We start from the raw sequence: 24794 nt of genomic DNA, 5'->3' as shown, positions 1-24794 counted from the left end.
GCTTTAACCGCGTAAATAGCGGGGGAACGAAAACAGCCGCCGGGGGCTCGCGACGCCCGCCCGCGGGGTCCCTGATGGGTGTCTGTGGTTGTGGCTGTGCCGCAGGTGCCCGTCATGGAGAAGCAGGTGGTGGCGGCGCCCGCCGAGCGCACCTTCCAGTACCAGGAGTCGCTGCCGCCGCTGCCCGTGCCCCCGCTCGAGGAGTCGCTGCAGAAATACCTCGAGGCAGGTAATGGCGGAGGCGCGGGGCGCCCGGCCCTCGCGGTGGCTGCAAAGCCACGCTTGTAGGCACAGGCTCTACCAACTGCCACGGATTTCTTTTAAGGCCAGTCCAAGCAAGTTTAGGGCATAAACCCCCTTTCTTTAGGTCCAGAAAAGGAATCAAAATGACAGAGCAGCCGTGAGTACGAGTTCCCATCTTATCCCTACTTGCCTYCCATTGGCATGAAAGCAGCCAGGTATGCGAGAAGGTTGGTCTGGGATCTTCCCCCCTGCCAAGGGCTTATCTTTTGCAGYTATATCAGCTTTTCTGGTGAAAGATACTGCCTGACAAACATTRTTTTGCATAATGACTTCTTTGTGCCTGACTTTGTGTAAAAAGGGGATTTCAAGGTCTTTTTTTCATAGCTAAATGTTTTTTTTTTTTTCATAAATTATTAATTATACAGCAGTAAGGAAAGGCAGTAGCGGGCTTTTTTTGGATAATCTAACTTGGCAAGTCTTCTGCCYTGAAATGCTTGTTGCCTAAACAGGATAGAGTAAGGGAAAAGTTTAAAAACAACATCAGTGCAAACGTGTGTCGCTTCGGTTATAGAGYAGAGCGGGTTGGTTCGTTCTTTGTTGTCATATCAGGCCTTGATAAACCAGGAAGGACAAAGTTAAATTGGCCAGTATCTTCCTTTTTTACTTTTTTTTAGTGCTTATTTAATCTTTTTTTCAGAACTCGGACCCACTGAGCTTTTCTCTCAAATGGCTRCCTTGACTTACTATCTTACCCCAAGACAGAAATGGCAACAGAATAAAACTTGGTATTCTGTCCTTAGCAGAAACCAGCATTACACCAATATCCCCTTTGCCAAAAAGCAAACCCCTAACTTCACTTTGAGTTCCCTTCTGTTCTAATGGAGTGCAGTAGAAATGGTGCGATGCGTGCTAGTGGTAGTAGGAGAATGCTCTTTGTTTGACTCTCCTATCATGCTTTCATAGTAAATTTTGAAATGGTGGCTGAAATGGTGACCTGTTATGTCACAGATGTCTTCATCAACAATTTTTTTTTCTTTTTGTTGTAATGCACATAACTGCAATTACATGCGTTGTGATAGCAGAAGGCAGACAATAGCAGAATTGCTCTTTAGAACTCAGTTTTGTGAATCCAGCTGGACTTTATGAGCTAATAAATACCCTTTCCTGGAGTAATGGAAACTGTCAGTCTTTGCTYGCTCTTGCCTGATCTCTGTTTTCATAGATATCTATCACAACATTCCTCAGTTGTGTTTTCTTCTAATGCTCAAGTTATTTTCTCCTTAGTGTTCCTTGGGCGTATTCAGTCATCCCTGTGGCCCTCTCAAATCTCAATGGAAGTTGGAGGAAGGTTATTCCAKTACTTGCACAAGGAAAGCCTGTGGTAGAACAACACTCACATAAAGCCACGTTCTGCACGCATGACTCTAGGTGCTGGGTAGGTCATTCTGAAAGCTTAAGCTCTTCATGTTCCTGTCCGTGCAGGTGGGTGAAGCACAGGTTGTGCTTCTAAAGAATGACTTAGAGCCTCCAAATGACCCTACGTAAATGCTGTGACTCACTTTGCCTGCCCTGTGTGGGTCAGAGGAGGTACTTAACATGAGTCAGTTTGCTTGATGATAAAGGATAAACTCACCTGTTTTAAACCAGGCAGCTAGACAAGCTGGGCAGTGTGGGTTTCCAAGTGTGCCATATTCAGCACTTAATGCCGCTGCCTCTGCCCTGGAGTCAAAATTCCTAACCTTRTTTTGAAGGGAATCCTTGAGCAGAGGAGGTGGAAATAGCCACAGTATGTGGTGTTTCAGCTCACCTCAGAGGTTGCAGCTGGGAGTGTTGAACCCCTTAGTCTGTGAGGATGAAAATGCCAAGCCCTACTTTCAGAAGGGCTGAGGCTGCTCCCAGGGGATACTCCTTGTTCATGGATGGAGCTGAGTTCTTGTGCAGAAAGGGAACCTAGAAAGAGAGGCAAGACAGAAGCTGCTCTGAAGACTAATGAGAAAGCAGCCAAGTTCTCCTTCCTTCCTGGTCATCAGATTGAATTGATTTCAAATGGAAAATGGACATCTAGTCTTAGAGTCACGTAGKTTGGAAGGGACCTACAGAAATCATCTTTACCAGTATCCTGCTGAAAGCAGGTCCGCTGAGAGGAGGCCTTGCTCAGTTGAGTTTTAATATTTGCAAGGGTGGATTCCGCAGACTCTCTGGGCAGCCCCTTCCAGAGTTTGAGCACCATCATAATTGAAAAATACATTGTTTTCTTTTTTTTCTTTAGACCTTGTCATAATCACCTGTCTTGAGCTTTTGTCTTCCGTTTACTATTGCACTTGATTGTTACAGACTGCAGCTAGATGTTCCCTTTGTAGTCTCTTAAACTGGCCAAACTCAGTTCTCAGCTTCTCACTGTCTTGAGCTGCAGACCCCTAATTGTCCCTCGACCGCTTCAACAGGGGCCAGAATCCAGTATATTTTTTTTAATTTTATTTTTTAGGGCAGCTGTGTGCATATAATTTTGTAGTGACTTTGTACCCCAAATAACAGACCTGAATAACACAGGATAATGGTTCCTTTTACACTGTGTAAAAGAGCAAGGACACTCGCTTGGAAACCTKTGTGTGTGACAGCGTTCAGGCTGGGAAGGGTCTGGGCTACAGGTTTTCCATATCCTGCTGAATGATGCAAGTGCTAAACTGTTCCAGTCAGGGTGGGTGGCTCTCTATCCTTTCTTGCTCACTCTGTGTTCAGAAGTGTATARTACAATTCAAATTGCATCTAGGTGAGATCTGAGTGCATTTGATGATGCCTGAGTGTGCTTAGCTGATCCTGTTCAGCTGGGCTGTAGGTGCAGCACAGGTACCTCTGGATAGAGCTGGAATAGATTTTTTGCTTTTTGCRTTAGAAAAGATACTGCAAAATACTGCAGTTCCTTTTATGATTAGGATAAACCTTGAGTTATTTTGAAGAAAGACAAGAAAGACACAGCCTTGATGGGGGAGGATCAGGTTAGGGAACATGTAAAGGGGACATGTGTGATGGGGTGCACCACGGGGGAGCTAGCTCCTCGCTAGCTCCACTCTTCAACGGTCGTGGCAAATGAAGGAGGTTCCTGAGGACTAGAAGCAAATGTTACTGCTGTGTTCAAGAGGGCAAGARGAAAGATCCAGGCAACTACAAGCTGTTCAGTCTAAGCTGACGGTGATGGAGAAAGCTATCCTGGAAGGCCTTTGCAAACATAATAAGAGCAAGGCAGTGACTGGGAGTGGTCGGGTGTACGAAGGGGAGACCAACTGTGTTTGACCAACCCGACAGCCTTCTGTGGTGATAAGGACTGGCTGGGTGGGCAGTCCCACCAGAAGCACTGGGTGTTGTCTGGATTTTAGCCAGGCTTTCAACACAGTCTGCCATAGCATCACAACAGACAAACAGACGAGGTGTGGTCTAGAAAAATGGTCATTGAAGGACCTTGAAAACTCACTGATGGGCCAAGCTTGAGGGTTGTGATTAGTGACACAGTCCAGATGGAGACCAGTAACTAGTAGTGTCCCCCAAMGGTCAGTACTGAGGTCAGTGCTGTTTAACCTTCATTAATGACCCAAATAATGGGGCAGAGTGCACCCACTGCAGGTTTGCAGATGACATGAAATAGGGTGGAGTGGTTGATACCCCAGAGAGTTGTGCTGCCATTCAGAAGGACGCCAGCAGGCTGGAGAAATGCACAGAGAGGAGCCTCATGAAGCTGAGCAGAAGCAAAGCAAGTGCCAGGTCTTGCACACGGGAATAAGAACATGACGGGGCCCAGGGGCCCAGCTGGCTGGGAAGCAGCCATCCAGCAAAGGCACTGGGGTCCTGGTAAGCAACAAGCAGGCCGTGGGTCAGCAAATGTGGCCAAATAGGCCAGTGGTGTCATGGGCTGGGCTGGGAAGCCGGGAGTCTCACTGTCAGGAGATCCAGGAGATCTTCCTCCTACTGGTCATAGTGTCCAGCAGCCTCCAAAAAGAATCAGACATAYTCTTTTTGTGAAGTTGTTGAACAAGCAGAAGAGAACAACACCCTATGCCAAAGACTTTGTAGCCTAAGTATAAAGATAACAACACATTATATGCAGGGTAAGTGTCCGCAAACAATTGGATGTGCCTCCATGCAGACCAGCTTCTGCACCACTTACTAACTATATATGGCATGGTGCAAAGGTCTTAAGGAGGAGGTTAGATTAATGAGGAGTTTTACAGATGTTTGCATRGAATGTTTAGAAAGATCTGTAGCCCATGTGGCAGGTGATCAGAGAGAAATACAAAGGTATTTTAAAATAGAAAAATTGGATACCAGTAACTGTCACGAGTGTCCATCAAAGGTAGGTATGAACGTGGGCATAGTGAATGAGAACTGATGGCCAAAGTCCTTGTAGATGATGAATAGCCTTGAAAGTGCAGRCAGGTAGCTTGTGGTTAGCGTGCTTGTGGTTAGGATAGAAATATATGGCTCAACACGCTAACTTCCAAGCAAAGTTCACATTAATTTGATAAATTAGTGAATTCTGTACAAGTATCTGTGCAGTCCTGGATATATTGTAATTAATTATCTATTAGATATTTCAAGGTTTTAACAACTGCTTTCATTTATTGACATTTTGTTTATTGGAGTTTGTTATTAAAGTGCTGTGATTTATTTACAGCTTTCAAGGGGTCTTTTTTCCCCCCCCCTTAAGTATTAAAAGAAAACCCCAAAACCCATTTTGAGCCCTTTCATTCCCTTTTTTTGCCTGTGCAAATCTGAATCTTGGAATGAATCTCAGTATRCAGTTCTCTTTAAAAATGTTTCCTTTGCAGTGAAACCATTTCTTAATCAAGAAGAATATCAAAGAACTGAACGTATAGTTAAAAATTTTGAAAATGGGATTGGAAAAGAGTTGCATCAGAAATTACTGGAAAGAGCTAAAACAAGAAGGAATTGGGTATGTATTTACATACTTGAGAAATTGTAGCTTATTCTTTTATTGGGTCTATATGTTGCTGCATCTGCTTCACTAGGCTAGAAGGTAATAGCATCTCTTTGGAGAACAAATGGAAAACTGGTGGTTCAGGATCTTTGTGAGGCACTTGAATGTAATCTTCAATCTTAGCATCTTCATTATGTTTACTACTCAGCTGCAAACTTGACTGTGCTTGCTTATGTAAGTGCTGTTTCAAAGCTAAGTGGCTAACTGGATGGCTTTTGAAACACACTCTCTCTTAGTCTCCTCATCACTCCCTTCTCTGGAAAAAAAAACAATTTACAGATCGATGCCTTTCACTTCCTGAAGAATTTTCATGACAGCATTTTAAAATTGTCTTTCAGAAGAGAAAGAGGTATYGGGGGGACTGTTCTCAAATGCAATTTTTTGAGAGCTCTGTAAATCTTAACATGACACATAGCAGAGAATTTTGAAATCAGGATAGAAAAGATACATGATGAATATGTCTGCTGCCTTTCCACTTTTTATGGAATGATCCCTCTGGTACTCACAGCAGCTKCAGCTAACAGCTACACTTACTTACACTACTTCTACTTAAGCAGAAGATGAGCATCAGGGAGAACTCTTTGTAGAAATTCATTGTTTAATAACCTTAAACAGCATTGAGTTTAATTTCAGCATCATGGAAAGAGCTAGATATGTCATTCCTTAGCAGGTAGCTTTGCAACCACTGTCCTGCCTTCTGTTAGAGGAACTACTCTTCAAWTTTATTTRTTTGTTTGTTTGTTTRTTTATTTATTTAGAATTTAAGGGAGATTAGACAGTTGAACTGCTATTTGAGTGATTATTAAAGAATTATGCCTAAAACATACTCTGATGGTAAAYATTGTTCATTTTCAGCTGGAGGAATGGTGGCAGAATGTGGCTTATCTTGATCTTCGCATATCAACGCAAATATACTGTAACATAGGAGGCCCTGGCCCCTATATTGAAACCTACTGGCCACCCAAAGAAGGCACTCAGATAGAGAGAGCATGTGTTAATATATGGCACACCCTGAAATACTGGGATCTATTAAGAACGTAAGACTTAAATATTTAGATTTAATTATTTCTTCTTGATGATGTGTGTATGACTTGAGTCATGAAAATATGTTCATGTTCATTGACATAAATTCTTTGCAATAGAGGATGGGCTTGTCTTGCAGCCTTTGTGCTTGCTTAATTTTTGTGTATTTTGTTTACTGCAGAGAGAAAGTGGCAGTAGAGAGATCTGGGAATGCTGTTCTGGACATGAGCCAATTCCGAAAGCTCTTCTGCACTTGCAAGATTCCGGGGGTTACCAGAGATTCAATCTGCAATTATTTTAAAACTGGTAAACAAATGCAAGCTCTGGTTAATACAAGCAAGTGATTTGGCATTTGAAAGCTAATGGACTGGGCATTTCAATCATAAAGCATTTGATTTCTGAAGCATTGGGTCAGATACTGGTTGTTGAGTAATTATGTAGGGAATTGAAGAAATCTAATCCACTAATTTTGGTTTGATTTTGGTATTGGTATAATATATAATTATAATWTATAATGWAATGTTAATTTAGTTAATACTCTGGTATTTAGTTAATATTAGAAGATTTCGTATTAGAAGCTCCAAAGTGTATGTTACCAGCCTTGATGTCTAGCGAGTATGCTAGCATTTAGAATTTGGAAAAAAACAAATTCAGTGTATTATAGATGTGGGTGAATTCCGTTTATGAAATGGACAGCATTTCAACATCATTTATTATGTTTTTTAACAACAGCAGTTTTTCTCAAGTATGCTCCCATATAGTCAGGTGGGATGCTTCTTACTTATTTTTTATCTTTATGCCATTTTGTGGCTTGGTCAAAAACCTTCTCTTTCAGTTTTGAAAGTAGCCCAGTGATACTTTCTCAAATCCTTTCTCTTAACTCTGGATGGCTTTCAGGGGTACAGGATTAAGAGCTGGAGAAAAARAGTAATGGTTTTTATGCTAGCAAATCATATGGTATTAATAATCAGGTGACTGAAATCATCCCCRTGGTCTGACTCATTCACAGGGCTTTAGGATTTTTCTGCTAGTGGATCAGGGAGATGTTAATTACTGCAAAACTTGGGAATTCAAGTGGAAAGAGGGATTGGTATGGTTCGTAAAAGTTCATAGAAGTTATTTACAGAAATTTCTATACAACAGGACATGTTAGGAAGATACAGGGTTTAGGAAGATACGGTTCAAGGTTGCAGGCAACTTCCTTTTTTTTTTTTTTTTTAAATTAGGGTTACACTTCAGGAGTCAGTTTAAATACCAATGTATAGAATAAGCACCCAGGTGACTGAAATGCAGAACGTCCCAATATGATTGCATTCAATAAGTAAAGCAGCTAYGATCCTGCGCAGATATGTTATTCATATCCCTTCCTGCTTTAAAATACTCCAAGATGTTCATTAAAAGATCTTGCTTTAGCATTTTTCACGTTTCTCATGCAGCAGGCAAAATATATTTCCTTGTAGATCATCTACCTCTAGTTGAAATATTTAGTTGCCTTGGTTCTCTCTGTGACTGGTGAAGAGAAATGAATAGCTCAGAGAATGATTCAGGTCATCCACATGTGAGCAGGTGTCTAAAACAGGTGAAAGGAATTGTCCCCTCCTGTGTCCCTTGGCTATAGATGGATCTAGCTCAGTCTGGGCACTTAAAATAGRATTCAAACTTGCAGAGCAAGACAGCTCAAATTTGACATTGGGTCTTGAAGATCCCACTATCCTGAAACCAAGAGTGCCTGATCAGTGTCCCCAGCACTACCAGTTGGTAAATGAAGAGCTCCCCAGATGTCATAGAGGGTATTGGGGAGGTCAGGCCCTTAATTCTTAATTCATTCCCATGCTTAGTTACTCTTTTCTTTAAACAGCTAAAGCTAGGAAGATGCTATCTAATGTATGCTAATTTGCCATCATCTATTATGATTTTTTTCTACGTTAGGACTTTTAACTTTTTGAGTAGGTTAATAGGTTATGAAATAATAGATTTCTCCTGTGTGCTTAGATTAGATAGTATAGAGTTGTATTATCAAATTTGGAAAGCAAGCTGTAAAGAAAGATGTAAAAGACATATACCTTATGTCTAAGATTAAAGTTTTTTTGGATGTCCATTCCTGGATGTAACTGCCATACTTGTGGAAAAGGCAGCAATTGTTTTTTCTTTTTCCAAGGCAGAATTCTGGGCTAGAGTAAACGTGACACAGAAGGACGGTTTGAGAGGAATTTAACCATATTTCCTGGGGTTTTTGTGTTTTTGTGAGACAAAACATCTGTGTTTTTGTGAGAACCTTTTCAAATTTGTTTAGCATTACTTTCCAATATGCAGTTTGGCAAATCAAGGCCAGTGTGGGCCAGTGTCACCTGTATTTCTGCATAGGGGCAAAATTTGTGTGTCAGTGCTCTGCTTCAACACATTTGCACGTACTGACCAGGTCTTGTTGACTTCATGTCTATCTGTGCTCCCGAACCACATTATCTGCAACTGGCTGCAGGAAAATGATAATAGCTGAAGGGCTTGATTCATTTTTTTTCCATCAGAAATGATTTTGAGACTCCTCCAGGTTTACCATCTGCAGCTCAGAAGGGTACAGGTTTCCTAGACCCTGTATTAAACCAGAACAGGGTGCCAAATGCTTTAGATGCTTTTTAAATACATGTCAAGTGACACTGCATTTTTCTGCATGGGCAACCGAATCAAGTRCCTCAGTGACACGTTTATATCCATTATAAAAAGTTAAAAAAATATATACAATGGACTTGGTGATCAAATTTCAGAAACCAACATTTATTTTCTATAATTTTCTTACTTCCAAGATGCAGAAATCCGTGACGTGTTTACTGCTAGGCTGTAACAGTGGCTTGAAGTCGATATTAACAGTGAAACTTACGTAGTTATTTAGATTTTTTTCTCCTGTTTAAAAAAGAACCTTTAAAATTGCTGCAAAATTATATAGTTAGTCTTTGAAAGTTATTCTTTTAGTCTCGATGCCTGCCTTTAATTGTATAAAGTATTTCATGTTGATCAAAAACGTATCTGCAGGTCTCACTGAGTGGTCCTTTTCTGTATGTGTCACTCACTTCGTCGTTAGTGTTGGGTTCTTATGTGTTTGTTTTCTGTTGTTTCCCTTTGTTGCAGAGACTGAAGGTGAATGCCCTTCTCACTTAGTGGTCCTGTGCCGAGGCCGAGTGTTTGCCTTTGATGCCCTGCATGAAGGCAGCTTGCTGAACCCTCCGGAGCTGGCCAGGTTTTCAAACTATCTTGTTTCAACTGAGCTGTTGTGTTTGAGCTACATATCAAAGGCAATCTCTTTTCTCCATGCCTCTCACCCCCTAAATTATATCCCCTGCAGCTGAAGGCTCCAGTTTCAGTAAATTCTGGGTCAGTGCATGGCATATTCTTGTCATGAAACATGAGGATCTGGTACTTTTGTGATACACCCTAGAACTTCATGCAGAAGCACTAAATGAAAGTGTTTCAACGGGGGACCTCGTTTGTGTGTGACGATTTTTGGCATGGACCTCTCAGGATTATAAGTAACAATATCAATCCATACAGATAATTGCCTAGTAAAGATAAAGCCCCACTTTCCTTGYGACTCCACTTAAAATTTGTACACCTGTGGTCACTTTTGACAGGGTTAGAGGGCTGTATTTCTTGTTGGTGATTGCAGCAGAGACAAAAATCCTCGCATACAGKGACTGGCAGTACTTTCCACCAGCATCAGAGCAGTGCAGCAACATTTCACTCACATATCCTGTCTTTGYACCATACTGGGGATAACCAGGCTTGTTTGTGCTCTTTCATACCTTGAAATGCTGCCAAGGAGCAGACAGAAAGAATTGGGCTCTTTAAATGGTAGTTTTCAGTGCTGCTAGTGCAGCTGGTTGATGTGTATCGCTTTTCCATGACTGCTTTCCTGTCTCCCAGTAAATCACAACCACRGGCAGAGGTGCCAGCTTTTCAAATGGGCGATGCCATTGCTGCCACCACYTTTTCTGTGCCTTTGCCATAGTCTAATATCACTTTGAGAGAAGTAGGTCCAGTGTAAGTGCCTTCAGATCARTCTGGAACCCAAGTGCATCTGCTTCCTGCAGAGGGGTGGCACATTTATCTTTTAGGAAGAATTTCCTACATTTRTTAAGTGTTGCTTTCGGAGTGCAGCAGAGGGATTCTTTTTCTTCTATAATTAAAAAAAGATACCTGTTAAAATTAACAGAAGATGTATAGCCAAATTCCTTAGGCAGGGAAAATGTCTAGTTAGAGCAGCTCAGCCAACTTTTCTGGGAAGTCTGGTATGTTAACAATTGCAAAACATATTTCAACATCTATATTCCTCATTTTTGTGGCAGTGCGTGTTAGATCAAGCAAGTGACAAAGAAAGGAACCAATGGAAAATGTATTAGCTCAGTATAACCCAGATGTAAAGCTTCTATTGCCTATGGAAAGGCTGTTGTCTTTCTTTGGTAGCTTCATCATGAGTATCTTGTATTTTTGACAGTTGTTAAATGATCAGRCATGAGGTTTAATGGGTAAGAGTGCCATAACACAGGGCAAGTAAGACTCATGTCTGCAATCTTAAAGAAATTCTGTAATAAGTTTATTTAATAAAGCCAGAACAGTATGTGCAGAGACTGATTTACAAACTAAAATCAACTCTGTTAACAGCTCTGTGAAGTGTAAATTCAAAGAAGAGGTAGGAACAGAAGTGTTCTTGTGYCGTTCACTCTCCTTAGGATAAACTCTTTTTAAACTACTGTTTTTCAATACAGTTTAGGATTTTTCTTACGTTGAAATTTTGCCCTAGAAAAGCTAGAAAAGCTGTAGTACTGGGAGTGTCTGCTGCTAAGGAAACTTTGAGCTGCACTGCTGAAATCTTCAACAGAGTTTGAAACTGGGTTAAGCACATAGAGAATATTTCAGGACCGTCATCATTTACATGTAAGTCTGTCCTGGGCTGATAGCTGCAATTTGAACTAATTATTACACTTAGGATGGAGAGATCTTCATCTGCCCGTCCATCCTGCAGGAGCTGATGGGCTCTTCCTGAAATTACATGTTAGCCTCTGAACGCTGAACAAAATTTTCAGCTTTTCGAGAAAGATGAATAAAATCTCATCTCTTTATATTCATTTTTAACTTAAAGGCAACTTACATATATCCAGAAAAGATGCTCTAGTGAACCAGATGGACCAGGACTGGCGGCCTTAACAAGCGAGGAAAGGACAAAATGGGCAAAGGTGGGAATAATTCATCGACTGATTTTGCAGAAAAGCCTTATGATTGTTGGAAGCAGGGCATTTCATTTAACTTTCTCTTTTTATGCCATATAGATGCGTCAACATTTAATTGATCTTGATCCAAAAAACTTGACTCTTCTGGAAAAAATTCAGCAAAGCCTGTTTGTGGTCTGCCTGGATGATGCGAGTCCCCATGCAACTCCTGAAAACTACACCGAGGTAGCTAAGGACTTTTCATACCTCTTATTTGGTGGTTTTTATATACAGTTTTCTTATTTAAATATGCATACCCTTCCTGTGGTAAAGTAACTCATTGTGCTGCTCTAGAACAGAGCAAATGAGGCGGATAAATGTKCAGATTAGGTTTCTTGTGGATGCTCAGGCATATTCAAGCACTTCTGACTGTTAGAATACTGGAAGTGGGAATGGCTGAAATCTACCTGTATAATCTGCCAGCCCACCATGCTCCAGCCTCTGCAGAAATGCAGTTGCCAGCTTTTTACTACTCTCTTAGTTTAAAACATGGCATGTTTTATCTTCAGCTGGTTGCAAATGTCTTCTCTCAGAGCCAGGCCTCACCATTTTAGTGTAGGCTTGGTTTAACTGAGGTTTCTGAATACACCCACYGTGTAACTTCTGCTTTAGGTTATGAGACTGGGGCTAACAGGTGATCCCACTGTCCGCTGGGGAGATAAATCCTACAACAGCATCTTCTTTTCCAATGGGACTTGTAGTGCATTCTGTGATGTAAGTTACCTTTTTTTTTTCCTTATAAATCTTTCAAGTATTTCTTCACTAACTTTTCCATTTCAGAATAATATTTTTAATATGTTTAAGGTGTTCCCTTTTAGTGCAGTCTTGTTTACCAGGCACTTTATCTGGCAAACTTCCCACTGCAGTCTGCTTTTACAGTGTTTGATGTTACCCCATAGCTGAATTAAGAATATGAGTTGTGAAATCATAATCTTACTTCTAGAAGTATTTAATGAGGGGGTTCCAAGGAGAAGAAATACGTTGCACAAGGCAGCTGAGAATTAACTCTGGACTGAAATCTCCTTCTCCACAGCAGTGCTGCCTTGTGTTTCTCTGCCTGACTGCAGAGCAGGCAAAGCAGCAGCTGGACTTAGGTAGTTCTACATGTATTGCAGAAGAACTAGAAAAACAAGTCTAACACAGTGCAGTAAAGCTGCAGGGGTAAGGGAAGGGTAGGAGGGAAAAAAAACAACTTGATTCTTTTTCATTTTGTGCAAACAATGTGATGTCTTGTCTTGTGTGATTCCAGCATTCTCCTTTTGATGCCATGGCTTTAATTGCCATGCTATCTCATACTGAAGGGAAGATTAGTGAAAATGAGGGCAAGTGGAAGGTATGTGTTCTCTAAGCTTTCAAGTATAGTAGTTAATGGGTCTTTTCTTATGGATAACATTTTTTGTTTACTTTCTGTCTCCCCTTTCCACCCAGGGCTCTGATAAAGTAAGGGATATTCCATGGCCAGAGGAACTTGCGTTCACAGTGGACCAAAAACTAATGAATGAAATTGAACATGCTAAAGAATCCTATTACCAGAAGGTGGACTTTCTAGCAGCTTCTCTTGCTTAACTGTCACTGAGATTTTCATTATATTTGCTTTTTTTTAATRCGGCCTCTCTCCATGCCAGAGAACAGAGGACTGTGTACTAGCGATTTTTTGATTTGAGCCAGAGATCTTACACGAGTGCTAAATTTGTGCCACTGTTTTTCTGTTTGTTTGTTTGTTTTGGGGGGGGGAGTGTTTGTCTGTTTTTAAGCTGTCTGTGTTCTGTTTATTTAAAGGGGGTGATTTTTGCAGTTCTTGACTTTGTTTACAGCTTTTCCTCCCGCGGTTTGACAGGTGTCTGACCTGCAGCTGGTGAGTTATGCCTTCACATCATTTGGAAAAGCACTGATTAGGAAGAAGAAGCTTCATCCTGACACGTTTGTGCAGCTTGCCCTCCAACTGGCTTATTACAAATGTCATGGACGGTAAGAAAAGTGCATTACTCACATGAGGTATTAAAAAAAAAAAAGCAGATACTTGGCAAATGAGATGGATCTGGAGATACAGAAGGCTCTGCAATGCCACTGCCGAGCTTGCTGAGGTTATATAAGAGAGACATAAGGTTTCCTAACTGGGAAAATTGAGTAAGGCCTTACTTTGCATAACTGAAATCCATGGGGCTTATGCTTTTGGATTCAGGACAAGTGTGTCCTTCTGCCCATGGGCAATGTGCATGCACATGTTGTGGTACGAGCTGTGAAAACAAATTGAATAGCAGAAGGTGAGGAAATGTCTGACCTGCAGTTGATTCCTTAATACCAAAGAGTTGCTCAGATGAGAAGTAGCAAGCAACAGCCATCAGCAAAACAGGGACAGAATAACAGAGATACAGATAGTGACCATGTAAATGCCTGGCTCCATTTTGGGCACGTCCTATTGGTTTGTATTCCTAGTAAAAGAGAACATTCTTCTTCCTGATGTGCTCCAGATTCTTTTCCCCAGCTGGCACTGAGCATGGCTTGTGTGAGTCATTACTGACCTGGTGGGTATCGCTTGCTTCAGAGAGAAAGGTTTCATTATGGGAGCGTGATCCCATCACCAGTGATGCTTGTCTCGTCATGAGAAAGGTCACCAGCTCTCGCAGTTCACACCACCCTGGGCTAAATGAATTGTCCAATTAAAATAGCCTTTTAAGCCAGTTTTTAACATCACTTTTATGTGACATGTGAAGGGCCCATTAAATGGTAGGATCTCATAACCCTAGTGATCCTCCCCAGCAGCAGCTGAGTTGCCTTATACAACAGATGAGGGTCTGAAGCTTTTCATTTCGCACAGAAGCATTGGGAGATGCTGCATATTACAAGTGTGCTCATAATTCYGAGTTTTTGAATGATGTAGAATTTTTGTTGGTGGCGGGAATACATGTTGAAATGGAAGCTTGCCTTATTTATGCTAGAAACAGGTGGATCTGTAGTTTGCATCAAACAGCCACGACAGTGCAGCCTTTTCAAGGCACAGCTACAATACTGGCACTTTTTCAGTATCGGTCTCATTAAAGTTTTTAGCTCCTTAAGGCTCCTTTTTAGACATAAAATTTTAAGGAAATTAGTGGTCTGATTTGGTTTGATGTGCAGGGAACTTCACAGACATTTCTCCTTCAGAGAACCCAGGCAGTTTTGTAGGGTTGGTGAGAATCTCTTCCTCGATTTTTCCTCCTAGGCCGGGCTGCTGCTACGAAACCGCCATGACCAGGCGTTTCTACCACGGCCGCACGGAGACCATGCGGTCGTGCACCGTGGAAGCGGTGGAGTGGTGCAAATCCATGCTGGACCCTTCTGCCACTGTAAATAGGCTTTAACCGTAACGTATTCAGATCTGCTGGCAATTCATTTTATTATTATCTCATTAATGGGAGCTGGCCTGTTGCCAGCACAACAAATTTCAAGTGCTGGGTTGCATGAAGGCTGCCGCTCGTTGCAGCTGAGCTGTAATGCGTCAGCTTGCTTTATCCTCTGTTTTATATTTGCCTTTTGGTCCAAGTCTGTCTTAAGCTATATTTGCATTGGTTCCCACCCAGCTCTTTTCTGAGGTGTGAAAATCAATATATTCTGCTGTGGGGTTATTCTCTTCCTTTTTATTTTAAGTGCAGTGGGGAAATACTGATCTAACTGTTGAGCCTGAGAGCAGGGCTGAGGCTGGCGTGTGGTGTGGAGGCAGTAGGGACGTGAAGGCCTCCGAGCAGCTGAACCAGTGACCTTTTCCCCTCCCTGCTGCCACCCTCCTGCTCTGGGGCTSGCAAAGGCTCCCAGGCCTGTCCTGCCAAGTGAAACTGCACAAAAGCTTTTCCTGTTGTTCCCAGTGTGCATGGCAGAATTTAAGCAAGGAGCAGATTTTGCAAGGGAAGGCTACGTACCTCTAAGGGAATTCAAAGCTGCTGTTAATGCACTGATGGCACTGCTGCATTGTTAATGCATATGAGAAACCTAGAATATGGCTGTGGGTGATAATTAATCCTTTATAATTAGTCCAATAAACCTAGACTTCACTGGCCTCTTGTCACATGTGCTGCACCTTTAAAACTCACTTTTGTGCTGTTACTCAGACCTCCCTTCCTGTTGCAAACCTTGGTTCCTGTTACTTGCCTGCTCTTGAGAGAACTTCCAACCAACAAGGAGGCTTTTATGGGAACTTATATGCTGATGCTTGTTATTTTGAACAATAACTGTTTATAGCCTTTTTCTCCTTCTTTCTCGTTTTAAATATCATTCCAAACATACTTCCATACTTACAAACATACTTCCTATGTTACTGTGGTAAATTCTTGTGGGGTTTTGAAAAACATTGTCAGTTCAGTGGTATTGAAATTAAGATGCTGAAAAGCCTGGCAYTGGCTACTTTGGGAAAAAAAAATCTTTTTGTCTCCCCTTTTACTTTTTTTCCCTTGTGAGCCCATTATCTTGGTTTTTATCCAGATCTGGCACTTACAGCTTACAGCTTCACATTGCTGCAGTCTCTTACATAATGAATAAAAGGTTTTTCCTGAGAAGTTAAAGAGCTACTTAGATCTCAGAAGTTGAAGGTTTTAGTTGTGCTGAGATGTTTCCCAAAGTCCTCATTATTAAAGCCTGTGGTTTTTTTTTTATTTTTTCTATTTTTAATATTTAAATTTCAGCTTAATATTGACAAAATACATTACAGTGGCCAGAACTACCAKCATGGAAATAATGCTTCAATCAGTAGAGAAAAGTTGGGAATGCGTCTGGCATGTCTGTGTGCTTTAAAGAAATAAGATTAAAGCATAAGAAAAAGTGCAAAACCCTCAGAGTTTTTTCTTTTTCCTGCATGAAAAGTCATGACCACTTCTGTGCAGCTGCACCTGCTAAAAGCTCRTGTGTTTCTACATAAGTGGTATTGCAGAAAGTTGTTGGGCTCGATTGCTGTAGTTTAGAGTGGCCACTTTCAGGTTTTGACTTSTTTGGGAAAGAGCAGGATGTTAAGGGTACTGTTTTGTGCAAATTGGCCTGAATAAATGTACGTGGATACAGGAAACAAATGAGCAATTTCTCTTGAAAAAGAATTTGGGAGGTAGAGTTGGAGAAATTTAAGAAAATGGATGAATCAAAGGTTATAATGCAACTTTTTCAAATTCCTACATTTTCTTCKTTCTGGAATTGCTAGAATTGGCAAAAGGGAAAAAAACTTACAGATGTATTTCCTGATATGATAGTCACCTAGATCTTGCTTTCTATTTTTACCTGACTCTTTTTACACAGGTTTATCAACGGCAACAGCTGATGCTTAGAGCGTTTGCAAAGCACAATAAAATGAGGAAAGAGTGTGAGATTGGAAAAGGTATTTTCACATTTTTCTTTCCTGGTGGGTGTATACTGCTGTATGCAGATATATTCTTTGTCTCATTGCCATTAACCTGAGTGAAAACTAGCGCTTCAGCAGCTTAAATATAAGGAGTTCGGAGGCGAGGAACTAAAATCTAGTCCTTGCATCCTTCTGTGTGCCCCAAAGACATACTCATTTTGAGTATATTCAGTTTTTCTGCCTTATTATACATTATTCCAGAATAATATTCCTTCTGGCCAGATAGGAGATGTCATTTCCCACTTTCCAGTCCAGTATACTGAGGTGGAGGAGAGAATTGGATGGGATTCCATCCCACATCCCACAAATCAGCTGAGGAACCTTCATACTCTCCCCATCCTTTTTGGTTAGGTGTTTAGGTGACAGTGACCTTGAAAGCCTCCTGTTCATCCTTGCTCAGTAATTGCTGACAGTGCCAGTTTCACTGTGTCCCTCTTTGACTGAAATGGGAGATTTCTTGCATTTTGTTTTGCACAGCAACTGTGCTGGATTTCATTACAGTCCATTTGCATTTTAGCTAAGAGTTGCAAACTGAAGCCTTAGGCCAAACAGTTGGGAAGTGTCTGTATGTTCTACAGCCTGAATCTTATCTTTTTTTTTTTCTTTTTTTCATCTCCCCACAGCCCACACATCTATCTTTCGTTGAGCTGCTGTGTGAGTCTGCTATCCAGATCAGGAAAAGCAGAACATCAGGAAATGCTGCTCTTAATGATGCATCATTTGCATTTCTTTGCAGGATTCGACCGTCATCTTCTAGGCCTCCTCCTTATAGCACAGGAACAAGGACTTCCAGTGCCAGAACTTTTTGTGGATACTGCCTTCACAACTAGGTAATTGGTAGTCTTGTCCTGTGAGAAATTTCCTGATACTGAGGGCTTTGTCACATTGCCCTTGATTGTGCTGATTCTGTAACCTCTACAACAAAAYAACCTTTTTGGGGGTAAAGATCACTCTAAGATACTCTTAAAAACAGTGCTTTTTCTCTGTGTTATTTTGCAGTGGAGGAGGTGGGAATTTCGTTCTTTCAACCAGTCTCACTGGCTACACTGGGTTTAATGGATCTGCACTTCCTATGGTACATCATGGCTATGGCTTTTTTTATTCAATCAGAAATGACAGGTAAAAACACAATTTCATTATGGGCATGGCTCTTTCAGCCTCTCAAGGAGAAGGATGGCTTAATGAGGGAAGGAAAAGACAGAATAAAAACAAGCTTGAAGCTTCAGAAGAAGGTTGCAAAGTGAGATGAGAAATGAGGATCGAGGTGTTCTGGGAAAGTGTGGGAAGGAGGAAGGACAAACAGGAGGTGAGATGAGTACTGAGGCACTGACAAAGAGCAGGGAAGGTGAACGTGGAAGGAGGAAAAAATAAGCTTATTTTAAAACAAGCTTTATTYTTAGAGACCATATTTTTAAAAGGTAGTAGTTGACAGAGATAGACCAGATGGCAGGGGAGTATAGGGGAGTGCCCTGTCCATCCCTTGTCAGTGAAGCACAAATCCCTTGACTCCAAGTAGACCTGTTTGAGTAAGGAGAAGCTGAAACATCTGGATTCACCTTTTTTTATGAAATGGTAGAATTTGAAAACAAGTAATTTTAGCTTTTTAGTCYTACAGGCCAAAATTCTTAGTTGTTCATCAAACATAATAAGCTCATTATGATATATTGAGATAACTCGCTCTGTAGTGATTTAGGTGTAATTTGTATGACTTGTTTCAAAAACTAAATACGCATTTTGTGCAGATTGCATTGAGAGTGCAAATCCTGCTTTGACCTATCGCTCTGTAGTGATAAAATAGATCTAGAAGAAGATTTACCTTCATTAGGTAAATAGAAAAAAAAGTACTTCAAACCTTTACTGGTTGCAGTGAAGAAATGTAATTCCTAGTATTTTTGAAGCAGAAAAGTTATGTAATTAAATATGTATAGAAGTAGGTATATAAGTCAAAGAAGGTACAAGTTTCAGGATGTGTCAGCATTATGGCTTACTGAAGGTGCTGAGGGTCCTTTGACTATGGAGAGGCTGATGTCTTGTTCCTGACAACCATTTCAAGAGCAATAACTTCCTTGTTGTCTGTACTKACAGGATTGTGGCCACCTGCTCTTCCTGGAAGTCCTGTCCGGAGACTGATGCGGAGGTGCTGTGCAGAACCGTGTTCCAGAGCTTCCAGGACATGTTGCAGTTAACAGCTACAGCTCAGCTGTGAAGTTCATACTGATATAAACGAGCCTTTGCAAGCTCCCAAGTTATATGTAGTACTTTGAAATGAATGCTAGGCAAGAAAACTGTTATATCCAAGTTAAGACATGTAATGATTTTATGAAGTCTACCTATTTTTATGGGATTTGCTGGCAGCAGTGCCCATTCAATAGTGATGTAGCCATTTGCACCAACAATGCAAGCAGTAGTACCTTATCTGGGTAGAACTATGCAATATTAAAATATGCCTCAACAATGCAAATGTATTTGAGAGAAATGGCATTGGAAATGGAGAATTTATGGGATTTTGTATTTATGATCATAGTAGTAACATGTAGAATTAGAATTGTGACCTAATGATACTGTTTACTTTGGTGGAGCACCTAACTGTACTGCAGAGTAACCACGCTGTTGTCATAGGTGATTGAGCTTCCTACTCACAGTGATATGTGAAATAGAAGGGCTGTCTTCATCAGGCTGGGTGTTCTGGATCAATCTGTTGTCTTTTTCTTTTGCTATTGGGATTGTATCACACAGATGTTCTGTCCTTGAATGGGGATGATTCCACCACACTTGTTGCATAAGAGCACTACAGTCTGAAATATCATTGAGAGAATGCCTTTTTCAAAATAAAAAYAGAAAGCAAGATATTAATCGCAAGTTTTACAGAGTTTACATCTTCTAGGTGAACTGTGAATCTCTCTGCTGCTTTACACTAATAATACACAATGAAAGTAAGCACTGAATGCAGTTTGGTAAGATTCTCAGGATTTTAAGTGTCTTTGATTTCCCCATTTGAGCAACTTTGTAATTTTCCACTCTTAATAAAGCTCTTCCAAGAATCATTTTTGTTTTGGTTGATTGATTTATAGATAGACTGATACTAGCAATGAAATGTCATGAAAGAGCTGATCTTGGGGATGAATGCCCCATCTGAAACASAGCTTCTACCCACTGTTTTCTCTTAAACACAGGAGTTTAGGGATAGTTCAGGTATTGCTTTGCAGTAACACCTGCCTGCTCAGCTAGCATGGAACCAGCCTCCCTGCCTTCGAGCAGCTCTGTAGCAGATTTCTTTGCAGTAACAAGGACAGAGTCTCCCATTTTATTCCCTTCCTCRCAGCTTGGCGCTTCCCTGGGTAACAGGCCAGGATGCTTGAGCAACAGCAAGTATTTGTGCCAGTGGAAGAACATTCAAAGTGAGGGCRAGGTTCTTAAATAACTGAGGTGCATTTCCTTTATTAGTTACAAGATTTAAGGAAACTATTTACAGAATTTTACCAAAACCAGAAGTACTGAAACATCCTTAATAGTGYCTCATTCAAAATACCGAACCAAGTATACAGATGCATTTCAGCAACAGGTACTGCCTGTTAATCAGACATTGTATGTCCCTGATTGAACATTGACCAGAAAATGGTAGATGCCTTTCTCGGCTAAGAGTTGTTGRTGAGTCCCTTGCTCTACAACCTTGCCGTTCTGGACCACGGCGATCTTGTCGGCGTTCTGGATGGTGGAGAGGCGGTGAGCGATCACGATGCAGGTGCGGCCTTCGCGGGCTCTGTCCAGGGCCTCCTGCACAACCTGTCCAGCGAACAAAGGGTGAATTACAGAACAAAAGGGCTGCCCAGAATCTGTCATCTCCCATGTGACCTGTAATATAGCAATGAGCTTTCTGGGGCCTCAGCAGTACTAACTGAAAAACTTCTGAGTATCCAGATCTTAAGTTTAGCCTACGGTGAAAACCTGTCATCGCTGATGACAGCTTGGTTCCCTGCTCCAGAGCTTTGGGGTGGGCAGAATGCAGTTCTGGGTGGCTGCATTGAAGCCAAACAGACTTTATCACAGCCTGAGCTCTGCTTACTCCTACAGCAGCACTTAGTCACTGGTAGAAGCTGTTCTGAACGAATTAGGCTGGCTCCTTTCACAAGCTGTTCTGGCTCACTTTCGGCAGTGTGGAAAAGGCCCTAACAACTGTGCTCCAAATTCCGATTCTACTCATTAAATAATTAAGATTTAATCCCCCAAATCACACCACTGTCAAATCATGATAAAATCAAACAATATGCTGGATAATTTTGTCTTCTAGTTTTGAGCACGGAGTGTTGTGCTGGAGCAACCTCACRTGTTGCAGTTTTGTTCGTTAAATTCTGAAGGTTAGAAATTCTTTAAAGTCATTTGAACTTCTGGGATTTGAAGACCCCTAATAAATGAGTCTTTAAAATGCCAGACTGCAATAAAATTACATAGGAAGCAGATAATAGTGGATTGTATTTGGGATGGGAGCTTGTTTTTTATTAATACGGTTTTTCACACGAGTGAGAGCATGAGCAGCCAAGCTGTAAATCCCAGCTGCCAGCTGCAAAGCCCAGATACCTTCTCACTTTCTGTATCCAGTGCAGAGGTAGCTTCATCCAAGAGGAGAATTCGGGGCTGCCGAACCAGAGCGCGGGCAATGGCAATACGCTGCTTCTGACCACCAGAGAGCTGCATTCCCTTGTCTCCCACACAAGTGTTATATTTCTGCATACAGAAAGGTGTAGAAGTAAATAGGTATGTAGAAAGTAAGTAAAAACCTGGATTTGGACCTTATCACGTTGAATAGGACATTGCAGCTTCACTTCCAACGGAAGGATGCTCTCTGGTACTGCCTTCCAGAAGGACCCCCTTGGTACTGATGGTACGTGCAGCTGGGGTAGTATCTGAGCTGAAAATCAAAACTGTCAGTGTACTGATGTGCAGGGCACCCCCCGCCACGCTGGGAAACAGAGGTGATAGTTGTTGTCAGCTGAGAGGCTAGGGCATGGAGAAGCCATCAGGCAGGGGCAGGGTGAGCTGGGAAGCCTGCGACACCGCTGGGAACGAACCCAAGCAGGCCTGGCTTTACTAGCAGCAGCCCRGGTCCAGGCTTTGGCTTTTCCCTCCCCAAGTCACTGTGAGAAGGACACGCACCCCCGTGAGAAGCACCATGAGTGATTTATGATGACTTCCTAAACAGTCACATTCAAAATCACATCTGTCTTGGAACACATTTAAAGCTATCATAAAATGTGCTTCAGAAACGCTCTCCATGTTCCTTATTACACTTCCTTATTAGCTGCTATGTAACCAAATGTACCTCTTCCGTCTAAGACAGGAGACTTTGCAGGTTAAAAACTACCTGACAGACTGTAGGTACCTGACCTACAGTCTCCCAGAGCTATGGGAATTTATCAAGTCTCAAAAATATTTATTTTAGCCCATTACCACAGTAAGCTGGCAAGTGGGTGATAGCTTCAGCCAGTCAGTTCAAAGCAGTTAGGAAGATCTCATGCCTGTCTTCACATCTTGGCCTTGTGAACTCTACAGGAACAGCATAGGGCTGATAACCTTTTCTTTTCTTCTCTCTCCTATCCTAATTTTTCTCAATTGTTCAAAGCATGAAGCTGTTTTTCATTCACAGGTGCTATTTATTTTATGGCAAAAACAACCCCTGTGTTGGTGATTCACTTCWCAAGTCTAATAGGGCCAGTGAGAGAAGGAAGGCGTAACAAGCACGTGTATTTCTGCCTGTTCCTGCAAGCCAGCACGGCCTGTGTGACATTATGTGTGTGTGTGATAACGGAGTAGAGAAAAGGGGAGTGAGGACAGAGCCAAGAGCTCGGTCAACACATGCGAAGGCCATCATCACATTTTCCCCTAACTGAAAGAAATGACTTGCTTCTTTTAAGGACTTTCTGCATGTCTGTTGCTCTTCCATGCAATGCATCTCAAATGCCTTCTCTGAGCACCAGCTGGGCTATTTTTTGYAGATACTGGCTCTACAGAGAGACCCCATCTCACTCAGGTATGTGCAGCCATGGAAATGAGTAAGCACCTACAGTCACTACGCCCTCCTAGTTTTCCATTTGCCTTGTCTTCTAGGAAAAAAGTAATTAAAAAACCCAACCAGTTCAGTAAGTTGAGGGAAAAAAATGAAACACTTTTACTACCTGTCTATTTAGAAAACCATGAACAGGCACTATGTTATTGTTGATCTTTTTTCCTTTTTACAGCTTCAAGCTGTCAGTGAGAGCCTAATTACCTTTGGTAGTGATTCAATGAAGGAATGAATATTGGCTTCTTTGGCTGCACTGACAATTTCCTCATGCGGCACCTCCCGGCTGTTATCGCCATACGCAATATTTTCAGCAATAGAGCAGTCAAACAGGACCGGTTCTTGAGAGACGATACCAATCTGCGATCTCAGCCACTGGATGTTTARTGTCTTTGCATTCTGACCATCTAGGAGCTAAAAAGTCAAAAAGAATATATTTAGTCATAATACTTTATAACATCTTTTTGAATCTAGCCACAATAGGGCCTGTAGTAGGTATTTCATTCCCTGAGTCCGTTGGCTTATGCACTTAATGTACAGTAGTAGAAGTGAAGAGATGTGGAGACGATGATGGTTAAAGCCTACGTACATCTGTGATAAATACAACACCAGAAGTCTCCATAAACCTTGAACAACTCMAGATCTATGTAGCCACTATCTTGCACTTCTCCCCTCACTTCTTGCAATAAATCAGAGGTACAGGTTTATTTTCTCTTCTATCCTGCTGTCTGTATCTTAGTTGGTGCTGGTCATACAAAGATGTATTTCAGAGAATATTCTATTAAGATCTGTTTGCTGGATGATTTTCACTGTAAGTGTATCAAAAATTTCATGGTTGTTGTTTAGAGGTCTCCTCTTCTACTCTACCCTAGCCATTTTCTTCTTCATTCTGCTAAAACTGCTTTAAGGTCTTCCATGATCTTAGCACTCAAATCTTAGAACCAATATCACATTTTCCTCCTTGAATACAAATGAATTGGTTTTTTAAAAGTGTTGTCATTTGACTTTTTATTTGTATCTTCTTCTAGATCCAGTTCCAAAATTGTCTTCATCTTCTGTTATAATTGTCTTCATCTTCTGCATGTGAATCCCTCTCCCTGCAGCTTACCTGCACATTAGCATCCAGCATTTATAAGTTTAACTGTATCTGGTATAGAGTTGCTTTATTTTGTCCAAAATAAAATACTGATCCATAGTACTGCTGTTTCCTTATGAATCTTCTCTAAAACTGAATCATTAAACTGGACTAAATGAGCATCTTGTTACTGTAGGCGAATTGTACATGGGCACGTTGAGCTCTCTGGGGTGAGTCCTTTTACTCTCTTTGTACAATGCCTGGACTTGCAGAGACCTCTAATTCAGGATGTGGATTCCTTAGTCTAATGATCAACAAATAGCGATAGCTTATCATTGCTTTCTTCAAAAGAAAATTTGTGTTTGGGTGAACATGAAAGTAGACACCCTTTTTATATGCAATAACCCAGCTTGACAGCTGTTCTCAGCGTGGTTTAATGAGATGGAGCTGTTTTATTCTAAGATGTAACAGTTAAAATATCAAGCACTGAAAATAAGGATGTTTTCTACATCTTAGAAAAACATATTTCAAAGTCCATGACCACTCCCTCATCCACAGCATCTGGAATTGAACCCAAACTCCAGGGAAAAGAAGTTAAAAACTCACTCGAGCATCTTCCTAAGTCAAAGACAGAGGCCTCTTGTATTAMGGTTGTGATCCAGTCTGAGCTACAGATGGCAGTTTTTCATTTCACAGGAAGTTGGGACTGTGGTGGTAGACTGTGATCTGGATCTGGGTAGGCTGATTCTGATGGTCACTTTTTTTCTTGTCTTTTAGAGGAAGGGAAACTT

General features: G+C 41.3%; 2 protein-coding genes across 3 annotated transcripts in view; one reads left to right on the top strand and one right to left on the bottom strand.

Annotated features, from left to right (window-relative positions):
* Window positions 1-114: 114 nt before the first annotated feature.
* Window positions 115-19693, top strand: CROT (carnitine O-octanoyltransferase). The gene is made up of 16 exons (XM_026039417.1): window positions 115-229; window positions 5064-5188; window positions 6089-6270; window positions 6438-6562; window positions 9380-9488; window positions 11388-11481; window positions 11575-11700; window positions 12127-12228; window positions 12764-12847; window positions 12943-13050; window positions 13352-13482; window positions 14717-14840; window positions 16771-16849; window positions 17610-17703; window positions 17873-17992; window positions 18959-19693. The coding sequence occupies exons 1-16, from the start codon at window positions 115-117 to the stop codon at window positions 19077-19079; spliced, it is 1839 nt and encodes a 612-aa protein (XP_025895202.1). The 3' UTR covers window positions 19080-19693.
* A 602-nt stretch (window positions 19694-20295) lies between these two features.
* The window catches only part of LOC112947344 (phosphatidylcholine translocator ABCB4-like), a 40464-nt gene continuing 35965 nt past the window's right edge, over window positions 20296-24794 (bottom strand). For both annotated transcript variants that reach the window (XM_026039407.1, XM_026039408.1), the window contains 3 exons: window positions 23136-23342; window positions 21449-21595; window positions 20296-20656 (listed from right to left, as the gene is read on the bottom strand). In XM_026039407.1, the coding sequence (XP_025895192.1) occupies window positions 20450-20656; window positions 21449-21595; window positions 23136-23342 (561 nt within the window). In that variant the 3' untranslated portion in view covers window positions 20296-20449. The remainder of the gene's footprint in view (window positions 20657-21448; window positions 21596-23135; window positions 23343-24794) is intronic.

This window comes from Nothoprocta perdicaria, unplaced genomic scaffold, assembly GCF_003342845.1.
Source record: "Nothoprocta perdicaria isolate Ctin4 unplaced genomic scaffold, notPer1 scaffold_23, whole genome shotgun sequence".
Lineage (NCBI taxonomy): Eukaryota > Metazoa > Chordata > Aves > Tinamiformes > Tinamidae > Nothoprocta > Nothoprocta perdicaria.
Note: the sequence above shows the minus strand (reverse complement) of the source record. Positions and strands in the feature narration are given on the sequence as shown.

Excerpts from the sequence above, each read along its gene's own strand:
- CROT (XM_026039417.1), top strand. The coding sequence starts at position 115 with ATGGAGAAGCAGGTGGTGGCGGCGCCCGCCGAGCGCACCTTCCAGTAC. Across the intron at positions 5,189-6,088 it reads CTAAAACAAGAAGGAATTGG|CTGGAGGAATGGTGGCAGAA; the intron begins GTATGTATTTAC and ends GTTCATTTTCAG. Across the intron at positions 9,489-11,387 it reads AACCCTCCGGAGCTGGCCAG|GCAACTTACATATATCCAGA; the intron begins GTTTTCAAACTA and ends TTTAACTTAAAG.